Source organism: Aulostomus chinensis, chromosome 3 (assembly GCF_037954235.1).
Source record: "Aulostomus chinensis isolate RoL2024-O1b breed Wild chromosome 3, RoL_Achi_v1.0, whole genome shotgun sequence".
NCBI lineage: Eukaryota > Metazoa > Chordata > Actinopteri > Syngnathiformes > Aulostomidae > Aulostomus > Aulostomus chinensis.
In genome coordinates this window covers 32,014,816-32,040,788 of record NC_141322.1, presented here as the reverse complement: position 1 = coordinate 32,040,788, position 25,973 = coordinate 32,014,816, and the positions used below count along the sequence as shown (strand labels likewise).

Below are 25,973 nucleotides of genomic sequence, written 5' to 3'. Positions count from 1 at the left end.
TTAATGAAAGAAGAACTGAAACGACAACAGCAATGATAGGAAGAGCAATCCTGACACAGGTGGCACGATCGTGTCCGTCCGCCCGCCAACGCCAAGACGGTTCCACGTCCTTCTCACCAGGCTTGATGGGCTGTGGGTGCCGCACCGACCGGCCAGAGGGAAATGTTGCCCGTCATGTTTCACCCTCACATATTTAATGTTTGAATCCCAGAATCCTTGTTTGCCTGCATCTGCTGGCTCGGGGTCATTTGACCTGCGAGGGTCCGTCTGTTGAGTCTCACATTGGCGTGTTACACTTCAATAAGTCACCTGGCGCCGAGCCCAAAGACAAGATAACAAGATGAGTTCAAGTTCAAACCTGATTGTGCCTGAAGGGAAATTTCTACAGCAGAAGGACCGTAAACACACAGCATCAACGCTGGATGGAGCGGCACTGCTTCAGAGGGAAACGGAGTGAGGAGCTCCGTTAGCTCCGTTAGCTCTGTTAGCTCCGTTAGCTCTGTTAGCTCCATTCGCTCTCATGCACTCTGCCTCTCCTGACGCGTCTCAGAGCAGCAGACAGGAAATCACAAAGAAGAATTTCTACGTTTCCTCTTCATAAATCACCTGAACACACAGACACCGTGAACGTCTTCATCATTAGTAAACCATTAACTGCAGCTCTCAGCATTTCTACACACACACATCACTTCACGTTTGCAGTCGTCAGTGAGGCCTTATTACACAGAGGGTGTATTTCTTGTTACTGTCTCTTTAACGATGGTAACAGAACTGATGTTGATCCAGAACACATTCCAGATGTGGGCCAATACATTCTCAAACCCATTTGTGCTCTCAATCCTTCCTGGAACACATCATCTGTCTTCATGGCTCCAATGTAGTGAACCTAGTTCACCTCTCCTGGCAATAGACTGGCCCTTGGTAGTGTCAGCTAGCACCTGTTCACTCAGGTAGCCAAGGCCTCCAGGAACATGGCGATCATCAGGGAGTACTCGACCACATACTTCTACACCTGCTACTAGCATGGACCAACCAAACGCCGCGTCTTCTTCTTCTTCTGATGAATGTCTGCAGCAGCACTTCCTGCAGCAGGCGCCACCGTCACCTCGTTTGCTCCACAGTGAACCAACGACAACAGAAGAAGAGAAGGAGGCTCCTCCCTCCGTCCGCTGGGAGGAGGAGAAGAGTTCCTCTTCAACAGCTGGAACACCGCTGGAGGCAGATGAGAACGCCGCATTACGCTGCTGCTTTTGTTTCAGCTCTGCTCAGGACCGCCCGCGGTCCACGGGACAATCTGGATGCAGGACCGCCGTCAGGACGGGTGGGAGACGGTCGTCACGGTGACCTTCAGGGATGGAGACTGGGTGTCGATCCTACGTACGAACCCTTTACCTTGACTTCACATTCACGCTTTTGTTCAGTGAGGTCAGGACGCGTCCCTGAACGCCTCCTGGGGGGGTGATCACATCACAATCTGGCCTCAATGTGTCTCAGGTGTGTTTACACCTGTAGTCATGTGACCAAGCAGTACCTCACTGACAATCAGAAAACTGGCGGTTTCATTGCATAGAAGGAAGTCATCGTGTTGTAACTGAGACCTCTGATGAAACTGACGCTCATTTAGCGTCCTCCAATATCACGGCATGTTTAAGCTGCTAACGTGTCAGCGACTCAGCTGAGTCCGTCTGACCTCCATCGGACGCCACAATGGACACACAGACACAGAGGGACGAACTACCGCGTCACGTACGAAACCTCTTTGGATTGAAAGACTGAAGAAGGGAGAAGAGATGGAGGAAAGCGATGCACTGGATTGTGGAGAAAGAGGGAAAGAAGAGCGTCTTGGGTGCACCCTACATTTATGATCGCACACTTTTTGTTTCATATCTGAACACACGTGTGCGTCTTTTCAGGGTGTGAAAGTCACATTTGGGCTTCAGAATGAGGACAGCAAACTGGACCGCTGCCACATGCTAGTTGGCGGTCACATGACCTGCTAAGAGCGCCAGCCCTCCTCCAAACGGTTACACATTTATGATTATTTTTCATCATTTCATGCATACTGCAGTCATGATGACCTAAAATGTGAACATAACAAGTCACACGCAAATTTCAGGCATTTCTGAGTCGCCAACGTTTCTGACAATAACAAAATGTGACATTTGGCAAAAACATCAGATATATAATCAGAGTTCCCTCAAGCTACCAGGGTTTACTCCGTTTGATCATTTCTTCTCCTTGAGAGAACACCGAAGCTAAAAGCCTCACACCGTCTCACCCTGAGACCCTCTGAAGTCTCACGAGTGGCGTGAAAACACCGGCGCCACGTGGAACAATCGTCTTTTCTCGTGTGAAATCAAGGAAATGTCACATAATCCCTCTCGGCTTTGGTTCGCACCCCTGAGAAGCCTCATCTTTCTCTGTGTCAGGCTTAATTCACTGGAGGTGCGCACACACACACGCACGCACACACACACAGACACGCACGCACACACACGCACAAAGACAGACACACGCACGCACACACACACAGACACGCACGCACACACAGACAAGCACACGCACGCACACACACACACACAAACACACACGCACAAAGACAGACACACGCACGCACGCACGCACACACACGCACAAAGACTGACACGCACGCACACACACACAGACACGCACGCACACACACGCACAAAGACAGACACACGCACGCACACACACACACAGACACGCACGCACACACAGACAAGCACACACACACACACACACACGCACGCACACACAGACAAGCGCACGCACGCACACACACAGACAAGCGCACACACACATGCACGCACACACACAGACATGCGCACACACACGCACGCACAGACAAGTGCACGCACGCACACACACACACAGACACACACACACACGCACAAAGACAGACACACGCACGCACGCACACTCACAAAGACAGACGCACGCACGCACACAGACACAGACAAGCGCACACACACATGCACGCACACACACAGACATGCGCACATGCACGCACACACACAGACACACACACACACACAGACAATTGCACGCACGCACACAGACACACACACACACTCACACACACACAGGGCTGATGGGAGGCCAACGTGGACATCTCTCTCATGAACACACCTGTTTGGATACTTGCTGCTTTATGACAAGCACCTGGTTGCTGACCGCACTGTTGCCATGACAACATTCATACACACCCTGTCACATGTGACCTCTTAAGGTCAAACAGTTGTGTTGATTGACCAAACACAGGGATACACTTCAATGGCAGCACTACACTTCTGCTCATTCTTCTGTCCTCCATGTTGTTCCTCCATCCCTCAGCCTCCATCTTTCTCCGTCTCAGCATCACAAACACGCCCACAGCAGCTCCGCCAACACGTCGCCCCCAAGCAGATTCCAGGCAAATGTTGCCACGCGGTTATACAACAGTCAGCGTGCTGCTGTGTGTGTGATTAAAAAAAATCCCAAAGTCTGTGACAGTCTGACAAAAAGAATAAAGTTCAATAAGTCAAAAAGAAACCCTTCCAGAGAGTCGTGTCCCTCCCTGAACGGGAGTCCCTCTGCTCCGTTGTTCTCCCTCACGTCGGCACTAACCAGCATCGGCGCGATGCCTTGTAAGATAAATCAGATAGAACTAGGACTACGTTTCAGACGGTCAAACAAACAGGAGAATCAGGGAAACACAAGTAAACTCTGATAATCTCACAGACTTTGTGATGGGGACCTTTAAGATTGGGGAAGAATATTCACTTCCTGCAGGGATGATGTGGAACCGGATACCCTGAGCTCCCGCCAGCTCAACGAATCACAGAAACAAACGTGTCAGAGGAGAACGCGGCGCTGCAGCGCTCATTGTGCTGACGGATCCGCACTCCTCCTCCAGTCTTCCCTCCAACCTGCTTCCCAATGTGAAAAATCCCACAGATGAACATCTATTTCACGCAAATGTTTCACCAAAGCCCTTCAACCATGTATCAGGATCTTCAGTCAGAGATCCAGTTCGCTGCGCTCTGCCGAGGCCGTAAAACTGAATTGTGGTGCCAGGAGCTCAGCTGTTGCCACAGAGAACACATTTCCTCTTTCAATGGGTTCACGTCATCCAAGACCATTCTATCATTCTTACATACATATGTGTATATATAAATACACATATGTATGTGTATATATATATACACATATGTATGTATATATATATATATACACATATGTATGTGTATATATATATATACAGTATATATGTGTATATATATACAGTATATATGTATATATATACAGTATATATGTGTATATATACAGTATATATGTGTATATATACAGTATATATGTGTATATATATTTACAGTATATATGTGTATATATATACAGTATATATGTGTATATATACAGTATATATGTATATATATATACTGTATATATGTGTAAATATAAACAGTATATATGTGTATATATACAGTATATGTGTATATATACAGTATATATGTATATATACATATATACTGTGTATATATATATACTGTATATATGTATATATACAGTATATATACATATATACAGTTTATATATACATATATACTGTGTATATATGTATATATATATATACATATATACTGTATATATATATTGTGTGTGTATATATATACACACACACATATATATACTGTATATATGTATATATATATACACAGTATATATATATATGTATATATACACTGTGTATATATATACTGTGTATATATATATACATATATACTGTGTATATATGTATATATACAGTATATATACATATATACAGTTTATATATATACATATATACTGTGTATATATGTATATATATACATATATACTGTATATATATATATACTGTGTGTGTATATATATACACACATATATATATATATACTGTATATATGTATATATGTATATATATATACACAGTATATATATACATATATATACACTGTGTATATGTAAATATATATATACACAGTATATATATACATATATATATATACTGTGTATATATATATTCCCCCCAGAGGGCCTCAGCTGCAGACATGAGCACAGATGCAGAAGTCAAGAACAGTTTGTTTCCGACTGAGAAACGAACAACACTTTGTATGAACAAGAAGGTGGAGCGTTGGTGCAGGCATGCAATGACCTCCGTCCAGGCCAGCTCAGGCCAGCTGACCATCGCCATGGCAGTGTTGGGATCAGCCACACAAACAGACTTGAACCAAGTTAACTTCAAACCCAGTGGACTTGTTTGACTGACAGGGGGAACTCCAGCACCGTTCCACCTGTCAGTCACCTGGCAGATCTCGGAGGCATCGTAGATCGTTCACTCGAGAGGCTCGTTGGAGCCGGCAAGAGACTTTTCCTGACAAGGGCGTGTCCTATAAACAATTACGCTGGCGTGGCGAGCTCTGTTCCATCCTCAACAGCAACTGTCATCACGCCGCTCGCCCTCAGCAGCAGGGCCTCCCTGCCCTCCACAGGACTCGGCCAGCCATCTGTCCACACACTGCCTCCTCTTCCTCCTCCTCAGGTGGCGCCACACTGTTGATGTTGACACTACAGGAGCTAGCCACCTTTAGCCTAGCATCAACATCTGTAAATGAGTCTGAAGAGTTCCGTTTCCCTCTGAAACCTTTTTCCCTTTTTCAGTCTTTTCTTATTTTAACTTTAATTTTTGATAATTAAAACACTGTTCTGTCCGTCAGTGCTGAAGCAGGTTGAAGCAGGTCCGGTCCAGACGGCTCCCAGAGCCAAGCCATGATGGCCGCCTTCACGCAGATTTCACTAAACTCTTTGAAGAGGATAATAAGTCAATAATAATAATAATAATAATAATGATAATAATGATAATAATAAAAATAAGTGCCATAAGAAGGAGAGTGCCGTGACTCTCTGATGTTCAGGATTCAGGTGTGCGCGCACACAGACACACACACACACACACACACACACACACGCAAACAAGCACAAACACGCACACACAGTCTCTGTGATGACCAATTAGAAGGGCGCCACTGTCTCCTTCACTCAGCCTTCGCCGTCGCGAGTCAATCACAGCTCAGGTGAGCTTCCGCAGGTCGGCGCACCAATGCAAACCATTAAATTCATCATTAAACTTCATTAAATACGACGTAACGAGTCCATCATCAAACCATTTTCCGAGTCCTGAGTCTCGCAGCTCTGCCCGTCCACGTGATGGAGGGTCTGATGCTACGTGTGGCGCCGCCGCTGTCACCCGTCATCATCTGAAAGGCATCAGATTAGATTTGCGTGTCAGGCATCGTGAACCTGTGACTGAGGGCCGTCTCATCTCACTGTCAACTCTGCACTCAGAAGAGGTCACGTCACTCATCTACTTTTACTGCTTGTGTTGTAGTTTAACTACCACACATACATCCTACATGCAGTAGAATTTGACATTTGGGAAGTCATCAGTGTTTGTGAGAAGAACCAGGAGTGCAGGAGAAGACCAGGAGGTCCAGACAGAGGCGCCAGAAGAGAAGGAGGCCCGTGAGGAGGAGGGAGGCCCCGCATGCCGACTGTCCTCTGCTTCACACTGCAGGCTCTTTGTTGCTCTGCATTTCTCACCGCTTGACTGCAGGCGGCTTCACACCCACCGGACATCTGAGCGGCGCCGAGGTGCCGAACAGTCAAAGTACACAACAAGTGAGATGTAAAATACATTCACAGTGAAGCTGCTGCGCTTCCATATGATGATGTCTTTCTGGCTGATATTCGTGTTCTGTCAGTGGGCTGAAGGAGGTTCATGGTCGCCCTGAGACGCTGGTGAGCGAAGGCGTCGGTTCAACGCCAGCGGGGACACAAGTAGCTGCACATCAGGACATCGGACTCAAAAAATGACATTGGTTCCGTCCTTCAACTAAATACACTTCCTGACTCAATAATACACAATGGAAGTGTAGCCAAGGGTTAGTCACCCCCCCCCACACACACACACACACGGGTCCACAGGAAACATGCTAACGTATGTAATTATTGACCTCGTCAGGTTCGCCCTCCACCTGCTAATCTGAACCTGAGGGTCTGAAGGACCGGCCCACTGCTCGCTCACCACTTCTGAACCAAACCTCAACCTGTTAGGGCAGGGATGAGATCAGCATCGGGGGGGACGCTACACCATCGCCCCCCCCCCCCCCCCCATAGAAGGAGCTGCTTAACATGCTAACCGCAAATTCAGCAAGCTTACCAACATAATGAAGACCAAAACAAAAACATGACAAAAGCTGCAATCCATCATCCAGCTGCCAATCAAACGTGGGCGGGGCTTGTCTCAAGGCTGCAGTCCATCCCTCCATCTTCCCCCTCTCCTCCTGTTGGGGGTGGTGGGGGTGGAGCCTATCCCAGCAGCCTTCCCCCTGGACAGGTCACCAGTCCATGGCAGGGCCAACACATAGAGACAGACAACCATTGGCTCTCCCAGCCAACAACTCCATGACCTAATCTGTCCATTTGTGGCCGGTACTTCGGTGGTTAAGAATAAAACCAACCTCCAAAAATTTGGAGGACTGGAGTGGTGGATTCTGGTTCCCGGTGCCGTACATAGAGGGGCAGGAGGGAGGATGGAGTGGTGCAGAAGCATCCTGGGATTCATTCTTTCATCGTGGTAACATGAACCTGAAGCAAACGCCGGTTACACAAACATCCATAAGAGCGCCATAATGAGCGCCGCCTGGGAATAACACCGGGGTGAAGTTAGGATGGATCACAGCATAATGAGGGAACGAGACAAAGAGGAAACATGGGCTTCAAACACATGGTCTCCGAGGAATAATGGAATCACTAATTAGAGCGCCCCCCCCCACGACTGCTGCAGCAACAATGGCTTCTGTGTCTGCCTTCTTCTTCTTTGTCTTCATGCAGATTCAGACGCTGCGGCTCCGCCTCGCGCTGCTCAGACGACCTGTTAGCAGCACACGGGGGTGTTCTCCCCTCCACAGCTGTCAGAAGGAGCAACACGTTGCCTGGCTGGTGAGATCCGGGTTCTACCTTCCTGCTACTGACGTGTCGATGTGCATGGCTGGAGTGCCTCAGTGGAAGGTTGTGGGAGGAGTCATGCCGCTTGTGCCGGCGCGTCGTCGGAGTAAATCAAGCCACCAAGAAGAAGTCAGAAGTGGAGCAGCGAAGTCCCTGCGGCTACAGAGCAGCGGTGAATCAGTCGATGCTGCATCTCTTCCTCCATCCAGCTCATGAGGCCACGCACGCCATGAGCCGCCAATGTCCCGGTGACACATCTCACATGACGTGATGGAGGAATCTCACAACGTCAACCATGAACAGAAGACACCACCGTTTCTGGATCTGAAATCCAAATCCCAGCAGCAACGTTTCTAAACCATTTTGTTGCATCTTCAGCACTAAAGAATGGTGCAGGTTTGCACCAAACGTGTGAAAGAACTGATTCAGAGAACTTGGGCCACATCTGTGAGGGATCACGCCACCTGAAATCGACCTCCAGGTCGCGGTGAGCGGCACATCGATGAAATCAAATTTACAGTTCAGGACGTTGTGTTTTTATGAAAATAGATTTTTTTATGATTTAATTTACACATGAACGTCAAAGGTGGAATGAATGCACTCAACACGACTACATTCGCGGGGCGCACCCTAAAACATGGCAGTGGGGGCGGAGCCTGTACCAAAGTCAGGTGTTGCTACACCTGTTATAAGGAACTGGCCTGGTTATCTTGCGTCAGACTAAGAAAGAACAAGCGCTCGCAGCCCGACGGATTCAGTCCAGCACCCAAAGCGTTTTCTCATTGTTTTGTGGTTTTATCACAAAGGGAGGCTTTTAAACTGCCAGTCTGAAGGTGGGCTGTCGTTGCCAGGTTGAAAGTGAGCTCCGACACTGAGACTTCCGTAGAGAAGCTGTGCACGACTTCAAGGTGTTCACAACGCCGTGAAACGATTGTTTCTGCCCTTTTCAAAAAATGTAAAAAAGGAAGAAGCAGAAAACGTGCACATCGAACTCAAACTCTGACGTAGCGACCACGTGACTGACCAGCTGGTTCCGCCGCCATCTTCCCGATTTTTCCCTGACTTTGCCTTCATCTCAGAAAGCGGCAGTATGTCCACCACCAGCTGGAACCAGAGAACCACTCCAGCATGTCTGACTGGCACTTCTTCCTCCAGAACTCGTGCCATTATTCACCATCAGTCACCGACACACAGAAACAACGCGCCATCTTGTATTTCCGTGTTTTAACGCCCCTACCGCCATCTTCTTTCGGCAGTCCGGAACCTGGCTGATTTAGCTTCAAACCAGCTGATTAAAGTCACTGAAATCCTCAGTTCCTCGTTCGAGGCATTTCTGAAACTCCCTTAACTAACCTGAACAAGGCTCCTAATGACATCAGAAATGTTCCGGCCGCTAAACGAAGCTTTCTGGGGATCAGGACAAACACTTACGGAGGTTATGACCTCACCTTTTACACGATCTTGATGTCAATATATGTAGTTTAGAGTTCTGTATAGTGTTTACTTATGAATATATAATGTTGATATATGGTAAAATAGATGTTTATTGTCTCCCAGTCGTAATGCTGAGCACAACCGTGTCAACATAACCACGGTAATCAGATGGCCCCCAGTCTCCCGCCTGTAACGAGGCACTCATCATTTCACGTCACGCCATCTGTTAGTCCAACGCCTTGTCACACATTTTACTGCCAGTTTATTTCATGTTTTACTTTATTTTGGTGAGGAGGTATCTCAAAGTGTTGCATCTGTATTCAGGCAGCAAGACGAGGGCGACAGCTCTGGCGATGTGACGGGCAGATTGAGAGTGGGAAGACGAAGCGCCGCCATGAGTGAAACAAATTGAAATACAAGTGTTATTGTTTCTAGGAGTGGAAGCTTTGTGTGCATCCCAGAGACATAAGAGCTCAGATCCTCACTCACAAACGTGGGAGGAAATAAACACTGAGAGAGTTCATTGACTACTATAATATCTGTACAAGCATTTGATACTTTCTGCATGAATGGGCAGGTGTGTGTCCAGTACTACGTCAAGGGATACAAGAACTTTACAAGACAAAGACTTTTATTAACAATTCTCTCCAGAGACGGAAGAGAAGATACAGACCCTCAACTAGGGAGCTGAGACCCAGGCTAGTTAGCTTAGCCCAATGGCTGGTCGTGGGTGGGAAGTGTTAGCATCAGCTAGCTCAGGTCCAGGCTAGTTAGCTTAGCCCAATGGCTGGTCGTGGGTGGGAAGTGTTAGCATCAGCTAGCTCAGGTCCAGGCTAGTTAGCTTAGCCCAATGGCTGGTAGTGGGTGGGAAGTGTTAGCATCAGCTAGCTCAGGTCCAGGATGCTAGTTAGCGTAGCCCAATGGCTGGTATAGGGTGGGAAGTGTTAGCATCAGCTAACTCATGTCCAGGCTAGTTAGCTTAGCCTGATGGCTGCTAGTGGGTGGGAAGTGTGAGCATCAACTAGCTCAGGTCCAGGCTAGTTAGCTTCACCCAATGGCTGGTAGTGGGTGGAAGTGTTAGCATCAGCTAGCTCAGGTCCAGGATGCTAGTTAGCGTAGCCCAATGGCTGGTAGTGGGTGGGAAGTGTTAGCATCAGCTAACTCATGTCCAGGCTAGTTAGCTTAGCCCAATGGCTGGGAAGTGTTAGCATCAGCTAGCTCAGGTCCAGGCTAGTTAGCTTAGCCCAATGGCTGGTAGTGGGTGGGAAGTGTTAGCATCAGCTAGCTCAGGTCCAGGATGCTGGTGTGTCCAGCAGGAATCCTCCTCCTCATCATCATCAGTAGCAGCAGTCGCTCTTCTAGTCCTCAACAAACGTTTGGTTCTGTTGACCCAAGTTCCAGTGGAGCTTTGGAGGTGCTGCGTCAAATCACTGCGCCCAGTCAGGAAAGTAGTTCCGGCTACGTGTCTGATTCTACCACTACAACGTCTCCTCATGTTAAACTGGTATTCATCACCAAGGTTACACAACCCTCCTGATATTAATGCAGGCAGAGGAAAAATTCCAGGATGAAATTCCTGACACACACAACCCAGTTATTTTGAATACCTGAGATAAACAAATGTATGTGACTGTCAAGGCCTTCACTCAACTTATCACATGTATCACAGTTATTATCTGTTTTTATATTGTGTTTGTTTTTCCAGGAAAGCGTCCTTGGATCTCAGAAAACAGCCCATTACATTTAATGACCTCCATGACCTCTAAGCTCCTCTACACTCTTGTAAACAACCCAGGTTTTTAAGACTCCACCATCCCCCAGTCTGGTGTTTACTGGTGGATCTGATGTAGAACTGAACCTCCACCATCCACCAGTCTGGTGTTTACTGGTGGATCTGATGTAGAACTGAACCTCCACCATCCACCAGTCTGGTGTTTACTGGTGGATCTGATGTAGAACTGAACCTCCACCATCCACCGGTCTGGTGTTTACTGGTGGATCTGATGTAGAACTGAACCTCCACCATCCACCAGTCTGGTGTTTACTGGTGGATCTGATGTAGAACTGAACCTCCACCATCCACCAGTCTGGTGTTTACTGGTGGATCTGATGTAGAACTGAACCTCCACCATCCACCAGTCTGGTGTTTACTGGTGGATCTGATGTAGAACTGAACCTCCACCATCCACCGGTCTGGTGTTTACTGGTGGATCTGATGTAGAACTGACATATTTTAGAAATCTCCTGGTCTTACTCACACACCGGATTTCAGGTCAATTTCCTGGCAATGAGGGAACCGGACATTGATGATTTATTTATGGGATTCAGAACTGGTTCCTGCACCATTTGAGGGTTTGACACCAGCTGAATAACTGTTAAGCGTTCCAGGACCAAAACTGTCATGAAAACACAGCAGAAGTCAAGTCTTTTCTTCCAGAGCTGCAGGTGATTCTGCATCCATCTGCATGTGAATATCATGTCCATCAGGTGAAAGACGTATGCGTCACAAACCCAAATAAAATGTCATCTCCTCTCTGATCCAAGTCTCCAGCGGTGGAGCAGAAGGTCTAACCTGCCGTGACAAGCTGGACGTCCTCTGGCTACAGCAGCAGCCGAGTGTCTGACCTGCCCTTGACTCGCTGACGGAGAGCTGGCAGAACATCAATCCAGCCTCCTCCTGGATAACCTCCCTCACCCCACACTCCCTCCCCACACACCTCAGCCCACTGCAGCTGTGAGGGGAGAGAATAAATGGGTGTGTATGAACACTGTGCTTCAGTACAATTTCCAAATACGTTTTTGTTTAGGATTTCAGTTTTATGATAATACATGCTAATTTCTGACTAAAAGTGAGGGGCAGCGTGGCTCAGAGATAGAGTGGTCATCCAGCAACTGAAAGGTCGCTGGTTCGAACCCCACTTCCCCGGTGACCATGTCCAAGTGTCCTTGAGCAAGACACTGAACCCCTGATTGCTCCTGATGGCCCTGAGATGGACTGGAGACCCGTCCAGTGTGAACCCCGCCTCTCACCCAATGTCAGCTGGGATAGGCTCCACCCCCCATGACCCTTAACAGGATAAGAGGTAGAAAATGAATGGATGGATGATGGATGGTGGATGGATGGATGGTGGATGGATAGATGGATAGATGGTGGATGGATGGATGATGGATGGATGGATGATGGATGGATGGATGATGGTGGATGGATGGATGATGGATGGATGGTGGATGGATGATGGATGGATGGTGGATGGATGGATGATGGATAGATGATGGATGATGTATGGATGATGATGGATGGATGGATGGTGGACGATGATGGATGGTTGGTGGATGGTAGATGGATGATGGATGATGGATGGATGATGGTGGTGGATGGATGATGGATGGATGATGGTGGATGGATGATGGATGATGGTGGATGGATGATGGATGGATGATGGTGGATGGATGATGGATAAATGATGGATGATGGATAGATGATGGATGAATGATGATGGATGGATGGATGATGATGATGGATGACGGTGGATGGATGATGGATGATGGTGGATGGATGATGGATGGATGATGGATGATGATGGATGATGGATGGATGATGGTGGATGGATGGATGATGGTGGATGGATGATGGATGATGGATGGATGATGGATGGATGATGGATGTATGATAGTGAATGGATGATGGATAAATGATGGATGATGGATAGATGATGGATGGATGATGATGGATGGATGGATGATGATGATGGTTGACGGTGGATGGATGATGGATGATGGTGGATGGATGATGGATGGATGATGGATGCATGGATGGATGATGATGATGGATGACGGTGGATGGATGATGGATGGATGATGGATGATGGTGGATGGATGATGGATGGATGATGGTGGATGGATGATGGATGGATGATGGTGGATGGATGATGGATGATGGTGGATGGATGATGGATGGATGATGGTGGATGGATGATGGATGGATGATGGTGGATGGATGATGATGGATGGATGATGGATGATGATGGATGGATGATGGTGGATGGATGATGGATGGATGGATGATGGATGGATGATGGATGTATGATAGTGAATGGATGATGGATAAATGATGGATGATGGATGATGATGATGGATGACGGTGGATGGATGATGGATGGATGATGGATGATGGTGGATGGATGATGGATGGATGATGATGGATGGATGGATGGATGATGATGATGGATGACGGTGGATGGATGAAGGATGGATGATGATGATGGATGACGGTGGATGGATGATGGATGGATGATGGATGATGGTGGATGGATGATGGATGGATGGATGGATGATGATGATGGATGACGGTGGATGGATGGTGGATGGATGGTGAATGGATGATGGATGATGGTGGATGGATGATGATGATGGATGACGGTGGATGGATGATGGATAGATGGTGAATGGATGGATGTATGATGGTGGATGGATGATGGATAGATGGTGAATGGATGGATGTATGATGGTGGATGGATGATGGATAGATGGTGGATGGATGAATGACTACAAGTGATGAAGACTGAATAACATTCCTGACAAATCCAGATGTTTGTGAGCGTCAGATGATCTCAGTATTTACTAACTTTTTGACTCCAACATTGAAGTTTAATGTTAAAAATGACACAAAGTCAAACTCGGCCTATTTACTCATGAGAGACTGGAATCGTAAAGGTGAGTCCATTCTGGGGATTCCAAGTAATGAGCTGAGGACCAGTCAGCCTCCAGAGCCCAGCCTTGACCTCCTCCTTCCCACCACAGCTCCTAGCATCTCCGTCCCTGATCGCACCGTCAGGACCAGACTGACGCAGAAACAGCAGCAGGATGGTGATTCGTCAGAGCCGGTGCTCCCTCAGCCTCCTCAACAAGACGACGAGCAAACGACTTTTAAAAGTCTTGTTTTGTCAGAGGAGTTTGAATCGGATCTGCTGACGTCCCAAACACAGGAGCGTTTGCATGTGAGCTGCTTCACGTTTGGTCTGAGCACAACTTTTGAAGAGGAACTTCCTGAGGACTCCGTGGCTGCTGATGTATTTCAGTTGGTCTCAGGGTGACAGTCGCTGGGATCCCTCGAGAAGAGGAAACGCTAAATAAATGTAAACCTGCTCTCCATCAACAGGCTGAAACAAGTTCATTTGAACGGCAGTACCACAGGACACTGAGCGAGTGTCTGGACACACGGGAGCTTTCCTCGGCCTCGGCCAGTAATAGATGAGCTGCTGAGTTGGGGGGGTCTCAGAGGGACGGCTGAATCTACCGCAGCAATTCTTCTACACTTAGCAGAGACGGCGAGGAGAAAGAGGCTTTCCACACAGCAACGCTCCCAAACAAGCCGAGCTGCGGCTCAATCTGAGAGCCGTCCTCCCGGGTGTCCGATTAATGAGAATGCAAGGGTGCAGCTTTGTGAGGCGGCGGGGAGAACTGAGGGTGGAGGTGACAAGAGCAATGGCGAGGAGGGTGGAGGGAGTCTTTACTGCTGCTTCCTGTTGGACATCTATTACAACTGGCGAGGGACTTTTGCTGCCGGTTCTTCTACAGCACCACGTGAATATTAATATATGGAGTTTGGTTTTGTTTATCGGGGTCCACATCATTCTTCCTGGGGCTCATCGCGTCCTTAAAACTACACAACACAGGAGCACAACTGTAGAGATCAACAAGAAAAACGCAAGAAACGGGAGGAACATCAGGACACGGGAACGGTGAGAGGCTCCTCCCACTGGCATGTGACTCCTGATCCACAAGTTTCACCTGATTCATTCGGTTCGCGTTCCTTGTTAGCGATCTCTTGTGGTTCTTCTTGTGAAACAAAATCAACACAAGATGTAGTATATCTCTAAAAATACATCGATTTATCACACGCACAGTTCCAGAGTACACAGACAGGAGCCGCGCGCGTTTTTACTGCCACTGACTTTGAAGATGTGTTCAGGTTACTTTTCACTTTTTAGCAAAAAAGTGTCCAACAGTTCAACGCTGAAACTGAGTCGCTCTCTTCCTTGTAAAGGTTACAGCTGCTTAGACTCCATTCACAAAACGAGCGTTTCAAAAGCAGTTTGCTTGGATTCTTGACCTGCAACAACACTTCATGAGCATCCGTTACTTCATGTTGATCAGGTGATAGTAACTCGTCCTGCTGCCCTCCATCACCCGACCTTGGTTTCATTGCCGTAACGGATGCATTGTTGCAGCCCTCCAGGCAGGCACGGGGGCTTCGGCCATGCTGATGGAACTTTATGACTGACAGGTTGGTGACCATGACGATCGCCTACAAACCAAGAATGTATGAACCAAACTTCAGGACTTTCATCAGAAGAACTTTTCCTCGACATGCGAAACGTCGCTGCTGGTTGCACTCTTCTTTAAAAGCAGGATTTTCACTCTTGAGAAGTTTCTGGAGAGTCAGTCATCCATATTCATGAGGTAGTTCTTTCTCAGCGATGCAGGGAGTGGAGTTTCCCAGGAAACAACTTAAGTAAACATCCTCTCTGAGTGTCTCTGGAGACGGGAGCTTCCTGTGCCATGAAAGCAACCCTGCTGAGGAGCTCACCTGAGGAGTTCTTAGCCAATCACAGCTGTCCTATTTGTCTCCCAAGATGTCTTGACCTCAAAAATGCTGCTTGCTGCCAAAAAATCATTGTCTAGTGGACATTTTCTTCTGCTGCAGCAACTTAGACATGAGTTTGGATGCGGTTCCTTGACCCCCCCTCCCCCACCACCACCAGTAGCTACTGTTGTCGGCCTTCATTCTCCGTTAGCTTCAAGCCGACTCTTTCTGCATTCTGGAGTCACAAAGCCGTGACACAGGAGGGAAAAACTTCTTTGTGACATCGAAACTCCTGTTAGCAAACACTTGAAAGGAAAATACACTTTTTGGTTGGAAGGATGAAAACTCCACGTCACCCTCAGACCAAAACCTGGTTCCAGACTTCTGATGAAAAGAATCTTCATCCAAACTGGACTGATGCTGATCTGGATTAGGTTGTTTACATGCGGTTTATAAATAACTGCTTTTGCTGTTTACAAGCAGACAGGATTAGAATCTGATGAAATGTTTCTGAAGCTCATCTCTCCTCTGGGAAGAGGAGAGACCTCGAACCAACACAGGAGCCGTTTAAAGGAATCAGCATTCTCGTTGTGTAACTTCAGTGAATGTAGGTCAGAACTGCTTCCTCACTTCTTTCAAGGATGAATACAAAAATGTGCATCCAAGAGTCATAAGTCTGTGAGGGACCCAAAAATGTAGAGCTCTGTCCCAGAACGAGGCAAACCGTTACTTAGTCACGCCGCGTGACACAGAGTTAGCACATTTGTCTGGGAGGAAGGTCCACATCAAGAGGCTACGGTCCAGTCCCCTCATCTACACCCTGCTTTTACGTATTTGTTCTCATGGGGAGCTGGTGCCCATCTTAGCGTGCATGGCGAGTTATCTGTCCGTGAACACACAGGTGGAGAAGCTGGAGGACTGAGGGAGGACACGGACATAGCGGCAGCAGCTGAGCCTGCAGGGACCTTGCAGGTGATAAAACTGAGCCACTGTGTCAACATCCAGGCTTCTCAAGGAGAGACTCTGCTTTAAAAACTGTTAGGACTCAATAAAAGCCAGCGGTGGATTACTGTGTACACGGATGATAGGTGATTACACACATGACTCACATCACCAGGGAGCTGAACGCCTCGTGGTTTGACCTGTCATGTCATCCAAGCTAACAAGATGTGTTGATGTCATTATTGTCATGGTAGTGGGGGTGGAGAGTTAGCTTAGCACAGTGACTGGTAGTGGGTGGGAAGTGTTAGCGTAGCTCCGTCTCTGCCTGCATTACTATCAGGAGGGTTGTGTGTCACCTTGGTGATGAATACCAGTTTAACATGAGGAGACGTTGTAGTGGTAGAATCAGACACGTAGCCGGAACTACTTTCCTGACTGGGCGCAGTGATTTGACGCAGCACCTCCAAAGCTCCACTGGAACTTGGGTCAACAGAACCAAACGTTTGTTGAGGACTAGAAGAGCAACTGCTGCTACTGATCATGAGGAGGAGGAGGACTCCTGCTGGACACACCAGCATCCTGGACCTGAGCTAGCTGATGCTAACACTTCCACCCACTACCAGCCATTGGGCTAAGCTAACTAGCCTGGACCTGAGCTAGCTGATGTTAACACTTCCACCCACTGCCAGCCATTGGGCTACACTAACTAGCCTGGACATGAGTTAGATGATGCTAACAATTCCTCCCACTATTAGCCATTGGGCTAAGCCAACTAGCCTGGACCTGAGCTAGCTGATGTTAACACTTCCACCCACTACCAGCCATTGGGCTAAGCTAACTAGCCTGGACCTGAGCTAGCTGATGCTAACACTTCCACCCACTACCAGCCATTGGGTGAAGCTAACTAGCCTGGACCTGAGCTAGCTGATGCTAACACTTCCCAACCACTAGCAGCCATTGGGCTAAGCTAACTAGCCTGGACCTGAGCTAGCTGATGCTAACACTTCCCACCCAGTACCAGCCATTGGGCTAAGCTAACCAGCATCCTGGACCTGAGCTAGCTGATGCTAACACTTCCCACCCACTACCAACCATTGGGCTACGCTAACTAGCATCCTGGACCTGAGCTAGCTGATGCTAACACTTCCCACCCACTACCAGCAATTGTGCTATGCTAACTAGCATTCTGGAACTGCGCTAGCTGATGCTAACATGTCCCACCCACTACCAGCAATTGTGCTACGCTAACTAGCATTCCAGACCTGAGCTAGCTGATGCTAAAAATTCCCACCCACTAACAGCAATTGTGCTAAGCTAACTAGCATTCTAGACCTGAGCTAGCTGACGCTAAAAATTCCCACCCACTAACAGCAATTGTGCTAAGCTAACAAGCATTCTGGGCCTGAGCTAGCTGATGCTAACACTTCCCACCCACTACCAGCTATTGTGATAAGCTAACCAAAAACTTGGACTGGCTCTGAGTAGAACAAAGACAGTAACCTTCCTCTCAGGTCACAAGAGAACGACATCAGAGGAGGCTGAGCTGGACCTCATCCCCACCAGACCACAGGTCCCATGATGATGAGAAAATAGTTACCATAGTAATGAAGAAACTCAATTAACACTGTTGCTTCACCAAAGTCCCAGTAAAAAGATTTGTGGCTGGCTTCAGTGGGATGTTCACCTCTCTCTCTCTCCCTCCTTCTTTCTCTCTCTCCCTTTCTGTTTCCCTGCCCCCCTACAGGTATCTATTGGTCTTTGTCTTCCCTCTAGGTGGGCTTCATTAGGCCGTAACTCTGCTGACTCAGCACAGGTGTGTGTTGACAAGGAGGTGGTCGTTAAAAGCCTCCTGTCACTGCCCATTATGGAGCATCCGCCCTTTGTTAGCTGTAAATTCCAGGGAATTAAAATGGAGCTTCTCTCCATCTCCCCGGTAAAAACCCACCGGTGTATCCCCACGGCCTCGGCGTCTCATTGCGCCTGGCGGTGTGTAGTGGCGCATTTTCATTCACTGAGTGGGTGTCACTCCTCACCTTCCATATATGCCAGGTAATTAGAGCGGTGGGCGGGATCGAGTGCTTGCAAAAGATAAATGATGCTGGCTTTTGTTTTTGCTGCTAATGGGAGCTAATGGGCGGGAGGCAGACGCGGCTCATTAGATACGAACGCTGAAACATGGCCCCCCCACTCAGAGCAGGAAGAACTATATTAGTTCAGTTCTCACTTAGAACTGGACAGTTCAAGATGACATGATCAGACATGTTCGAAATGCACAGCCAAAGCTGAGCAGTGCTGCAACGTGTCCTGACGTCAGAGCGCCAGCCTTCATCATACAAGTGTGTTTCTATATCGACCTCCGCTGCACACTAGATCTTCAAACTCCACCTCCCTGAGGGCGATCTGGATGGATCCGGTGGAAACAGCAGCTCTCGTCAGATGTCTGGACATTTTCAGATCTTGTTCATCTTTTTAATACAACCGTAATCTTCTCATAACTGAGAGGTTTTTGTGCCTAAAGTAACCACGTCAACCAGTTTTCCACTGAAAGAAAAACTACACCGAATGTGACTGATGATGTCACTCTGCGAATGGCATGCCGCCTCTTAACAGTGAAAGTGTACAGGCCTCAACGTACATGGACATGGTATGACACATAGAAACAGAAACGTCATGCTGAACGCCCTTCACGACTTCACGTTGGTCAAGGCGGGGATGTCACCTTCCCAGGGAAATGCCTCCTCGGTTGCTTCATCTCAACTGCCGTCAGAGGTGGAATCAACCAAACTGTCGGCAGCAGAAAATGATCTCAAAAAATTAGCGTGAGCTGCACTCAACAGGGAGGAGCCGGCGACCCGGGAGCCGCTGACACTGTCAGGATAACGTCTTTGCTTTGATGGTTTGGTGAAATCCTGCCGGCGACCACAGAACCTCCTGGAGGGACGCAACATCTCCAGGTTTCAACTAAAATCCAATTAATGACTTGCGGACATCATGAAGACGCTTAAATGGCTGCAGGGAGACGTGAGAGGAGGAGGCGGATGTTTCTGTCAGGTTTCACGAGTTATCAACCCGCCGCTGCCCTACATGGCACTAAGAGTCTTTTTCTGGCGCTGACCTGACCCGCGATCTGCAGGGCTGCAGCGGTCCGGAGAGGGAAGCCTTAATGTGTTTGTGGTGCCAACTAGGCCATTTAGGAACATCAGGGGTGTAATGAACTGAGAACAGCTGTGGAACAGATGACTTCTCTATCACGGGGGAAAATAATTACCCGCCCATTTTATTCCACTGAGCGCTGCAGTGAAGCGGAGCCAGATTATAACGACCCGCCTCCGTGTCTGAAGCCTTTACCTGCAACTCAACCTTCTTCTGGAGGAAGACAAACTAATTCAGGCTGAAACATCGTTTTGTCAACTATTTGTCAAGAAAGTATTCTGCTGATGAAATTCGCTTGAGTCCAGGTGTAGAAAGGGTTGTGTTGAGAAGGTGAAGCTCTGCCTTCTCAAGAGGTGAATCGGGTTCCACTCTGGTGTTGAGGTTCGTTTGTCCGACGCTGGAGCCGGTGGGGAGACGAGCAGCAGTGCAGCTTATCTGCATGTGATACTTAACTCAAAAAGTGTACTTTGACTTTCAGGTCTTGCCGTTATGCCCTCTACAACATCAGGAAGATCAGACCCTTCCTGACCCAACAGACCACACAGCTTCTGGTTCAGGCTCTTGTCATCTCATGCATTGATTACTGCAACTCTCTTCTGGCAGGCCTCCCTGCAGGCTCATTCAAGCCTCTGCAGATGATCCAGAATGCAGCAGCACGTCTGGTCTTCAACCAGCCCAAAAGGGCACATGTCACCCTGCTGCTGGTTTCTCTTCACTGGCTTCCAGTGGCAGCCAGGATCAAATTCAAGGCACTTCTCTTGGCTCACAAAACAATCCCAAGAACGGCTCCAGCCTACCTGGAATCCCTGATCCAGGTCTACTCTCCTTCTGGCCCACTACGCTCTGCATGCCAAAGACGCCTGGTGCTTCCAGCCCAGCGCTGCTCCAAATCTCTAGCCAGACTCTTCTCTTCTGTTGTTCCCCAATGGTGGAACCAACTACCGAACTCTGTGCGTTCTGCTGAGTCCCTTTCTACTTTTAAGAGACAATTGAAGACTCAATTGTTCAGAGAGCACCGAGGCACTGAACCTGACTCTGCTCCTCTTTGGGGTAGAATCAGTCAGAGGGTCCAAGACCCAGCACTTAGTGACTATGCAGCACTAACTGGGTTGTGTCATGTTGTATGTTTGTCAAAAAAAAAAAAAAAAGGGAGAGGGGGGCGACACTTCTTCTGCCACTAGATGGCAGTACCTGTGACCAAATCACAACTGAAGCACTTTTGCGCCTCCTATGGACTTTTCCTTAATTAAGTCTAAATTCTTGCTTGTGTTGTACGTCGCTTTGGACAAAAGCGTCTGCTAAATGAAATTGTAGAATTGTAGAATTGAAGAAGTACTCAGTCACAGGAGGCTTGAGCCCACATCCACTCACATCCCTCCTCATTACTTCTTAGTGACTCCAAACTACTGGTCTGGTCCAGTGCGTCTTCATACTAGGTGGGACCAGCTGGCACATCTAGGTAGCAGCGAACCGGGAGGGTTCTGGTTTGTTCTGGTCTCTGTTCAAGTGTTAGCAGATCACTGATCCTCCATCTGGATCAAGGAGACCTGGATGACACCAGACAACCTGGAGAGCAGGTGAAGGGATGTTCCTGGACAGTTTAGCTGCTGTTAGCCAGCAGTCTCCATTAGCTTGAAGCTACATACACATGGCTGGCTCTTCCTGCATTCTGGAGTCACTGAATTTGATGTGGGGGATTCTGATCAGTTCCAACCCAAGCGGTAGCTGAAGTGTTTATGGTTGGAGCTGTGGGTCAGTTCTGGTGCCGGCCCAAACAGTTCTGCTGTCACCTAACACTGCGACTGCACAGACACACTGGTGCTGAGTCTCCAGACACCCAGCGAGGTGGTTGATCAGCATCCTGGAGACCTTCAGCCTTTCGTGAGTGAGAGGCGTCTGGGCCACGCACAACAACAACAACCACAACAACAACAACAACAACCACACAACAACCACAACAACAACCACAACCACCACAAACTGCCGCGTGGTGCGTACAAAGGTACCTGAAAACCAGCATTGTCCCTTTGGAGGCGTGCGCTGATGCTGGGGCTTGATGGTGGAGCAAAGTAGCAGATACAAGGGAGGCGGGACAAGGAGAGTCCAACTCTTCAATTATCAACCATGGAGCAGTTTGTGAAGAGCCGCTGAAGACGAGCGAAGGAGGAAAGTCGAGACTTCTTTCTCTTCACGTCTGTCCCACGTCATCTTTGTGTCTTTCTGATTCTCCAGGATTCCACTCGCTTTCTGACTTCACCTTTGTTTAACCAGGTGAAATACATTTTTATGAATAAAAATAAAACCAAGGACCCTTTGATCAGAGTCAGGGCTTCAGACTCTGATCGCCCCGACCACCTTGGTGGGAGCCCACTGTGCTACAAACAGCTTTGCATGCTGGGAGGATGAGTGAAATCTTATCAGTTAACAACTCGTCAAAGACTTGATCTACTTCCTGCCTTGACTTATCAGACCTGATGACCAAGAAAAGAGGAGGAGTTTTAGAAAGAGAGGGTGTCTGTGGTCACCAGCTGCTTAGCTGGACGAGTCAGTCCAGGTCCCCCTCTGACCAGTATGGAGGTTGTTGCCTTCTGGATGTCTGACAAACACCAAAGTAAAGAGCCTAATGGAGGCCAACGGGCCAGGATCAGGTCCATGTTTGACTGACAGGAGCCTGACAGCTGCTGTCCACCACCAACATGGCGTCTGCTCTCAAGTCGGGAACCACATGAGAAACCAGCAGGACAGACATTTATACAACAACTGACAGAAAAATATCGTTATTATAGTTATGTGTTATAGATATTCTGTGGGGAGGTTCCACAGCTGTGTTCATGACTTAGATACGTTTGTGTTCCTGTTGTCAGACGGAGGATGTTTCACTTCCTGTTATGGGTCATGCCCACTGTTAGGAAAAGCTTCTCATTGTCCATCGTCCCCAGAGACAGACAAGAAGACAGAGATGCTCCTCTCGGGAGGCTAGTTAGCTTAGCACAATGACTGGTAGTGGGTGGGAAGTGTTAGCATCAGCTAGCTGAGAACCAGGCTAGTTAGCTTAGCACAGTGACTGGTAGTGGATGGGAAGTGTTAGCATCAGCTAGCTGAGACCCAGGCTAGTTAGCTTAGCACAATGACTGGTAGTGGGTGGGAAGTGTTAGCATAGCTCCCTCTCTGCCTGCATTAATGTCAGGAGGGTTGTGTAACCTTGGTGATGAATACCAGTTTAACATGAGGAGACGTTGTAGTGGTAGAATCAGACACGTAGCCGGAACTACTTTCCTGACTGGGAGCAGTGATTTGACGCAGCACCTCCAAAGCTCCACTGGAACTTGGGTCAACAGAACCAAAGGTTTGTTGAGGACTAGAAGAGCGACTGCTGCTACTGATGATGGTTCCAGTTCATGTTTTCCTCTTTTATCTCTGATATTTCACTTCCTTCACTTCTCTCATCAGAACTTGTTTCCAGAGTCATGCTCTTCAAGTCGTCTTTGTATTTAATGTAGTCTGGAATGACCACCATTTTCTTCTAACTCACAGTTTGAAGGCTCCTTCCAGTCTCAAGTGGTGTGAAGAGACTGAGGCCTCCACCCTCTGTCCACGAGTGTCTGCGGGTGGACTCACAGAACTAATGACTTGATTAGAAAGGTTATTGGGGTCATCTCTCAATTGAAATCCTATGCTTCTGCAACACTGAGCGGCCACGATTCAGAGGACATCTCTTCTTCCTCTAATAATATTTCACAAATTACATTCAAAAAGGACAAAATGAGGTTACAGTGTAATAAAGGAGATTCTATTCCACTTCAGGTTCCCTGCAGAGATTCAGGATTGTTGAGGAAACAACGATGAAGTAAGAGTTGACCAGAAAAAACTGCGGCTGAGGAATGAACCATCAGTGTGACATCACATCCTGTTACTTCCCGTTATTGTTTCCGTGTATCAGCGGTGATCAGCAGCAGGGTGATGAGTGTCTGAGTGTTCTGAGCAGCTCTGTGACTCTCAGTCCTGGTCACCACACCCAGCTGCTCTGAAACCTTCACCGGATTACGAGTGTGTGTAGTACTGCAGTACTTATGTGTAATACTGGAGTACAATGAATTCCAATAAAGTCCTTGATGCCTGTACAACACACGAGATGGTAAAGTAATTTTGTCAGACACTACAAACACTCACTCACTCACTCACTCACTCACTCACTCACACTAACTCACTCATTCACACTAACTCAGGCACATTCACACAAACTCACCCTCTCACTAACACTCACTCATTCACACAAACTCACTCTTTCACTCACACACTCACTCTCTCTCTCACTCACACACACTCACCCACACATTCACTCTCACTCACTCACACACTAACTCAGGCACACACACACTCACTGATACACTCTCTCTCTCTCTCTCACACACCCACACCCACACCCACACACACACACACACACACACACATGCTGCAGTGCGGGGGGGCTCCAGGAGCCTGCTGGGGGGTCACCTGAGGCTGCAGGTGCGTCAGTCAGCGGCGTCTTACCTGGAACAGCCGCAGGATGTTGGCCACCATGATGGACACGGAGCTCGCCGACGCCCCCACGACCCCCACAACTTTCTCGGGCTTCACGAACACCGGCGGCTCGCCGTTGGTGCACCGCACGTCCGACGTGTCCTTCTGGATCAGCGCCTGCACGAACGTCAGCGACTGCTCCAGCGCGTAGGTGTCGCGCGAGCAAGTGTCCAGGACCCGCGCGCCCAGCGTGACGTTGGGCAGCAGCTCGTCATCGCCGTTGATCTGGTCCAGGGCGTACATCATCGCCTCCAGCCGGTGGATGCCGTTCTCCTTCTTGATGTCCCCGCACGGCGTCCCCGGACCCCCCCTGGCGTGCACCGGGAACAGCCCCCCCAGCGTCACGTCGCCCTCCACCCGGATCGAGTGCGGCGCGTAAATCTCCTGAGCCGCGGCCAGGTCCAGGACGGCGAGGAGCACCCAGAGTCCCCGGAGAGCCGCCGGCCGGGGGGGGCGGTGACGCCGCGCGCTGCCCATGGCGGAGCCGCGAGCCTCCCGGTACAGAACTGGAGCTCCGAGACCAGAAGCGCCGAGTTAGGAGACTTCCACTGATCCGGCAGCGCAGTTCATCCCGCCGCGAACCGGCGCCGAAAACTCCCGCCAGCAGCGACAGCAGCGGGGGGGGGGCAGTAGTTCCGCAGGTGTCGCCTCACGCGCATCCAGACCCCCGCACTGCCGCCTGCAGCCGCACGCTTGTTGCTCTCATTCCGCTGCTGAAGAAACACGGGAACGACGCCGCAGCGCGAGACCAGGACCGGTGGAGGAGCCGCTAACTCCGGTAGACCGCCCCCGGAGACACGGAGCACCGAGCCACGTCCGCCGCTGACGTCACCACACAATCAGGAACCTGCTCACACCTGCCGATACTGATCAGCAACCCTCAGTACTTCTCCAGATGATGTGAGGGGAGAGAGAGGGGGGGGGAGAGAGAGAGGAGAGAGGGAGGGAGCGAGAAGGAGGGAGAGAGAGAGCGGGAGGGAGAGAGAGAGAGAGAGTGCAGGAGAGAGGGAGGAGAGAGAGAGAGAGGGAGGGAGCGAGAAGGAGGGAGGAAGGAGAGAAAGAGAACAGAGAGAGGGGAGACAGAAGAGAGGAAGGGAGAGAGAGAAAGAGGGAGGGGGTGAGAGACCTTTGACCTTTGACAGACTCCAGTGATTCCATTCCAAATCTCTAACCTAGTCTCAAGCACATCAGGATGCCCCCCCCCCCCCCGCCCCCCATACTAACAATCATTAAAATGAAGGAACAGGGACTCCCA

At 48.8% G+C, this 25,973-nt stretch overlaps 1 protein-coding gene across 2 annotated transcripts in view; it reads right to left on the bottom strand.

The window, feature by feature from the left end:
• The window catches only part of grm7 (glutamate metabotropic receptor 7), a 149,567-nt gene extending 123,968 nt beyond the window's left edge, over window positions 1-25,599 (bottom strand). For both annotated transcript variants that reach the window (XM_086200453.1, XM_086200454.1), the window contains exon 1: window positions 24,689-25,599. In XM_086200453.1, the coding sequence (XP_086056579.1) occupies window positions 24,689-25,195 (507 nt within the window). In that variant the 5' untranslated portion in view covers window positions 25,196-25,599. The remainder of the gene's footprint in view (window positions 1-24,688) is intronic.
• Window positions 25,600-25,973: the final 374 nt, after the last annotated feature.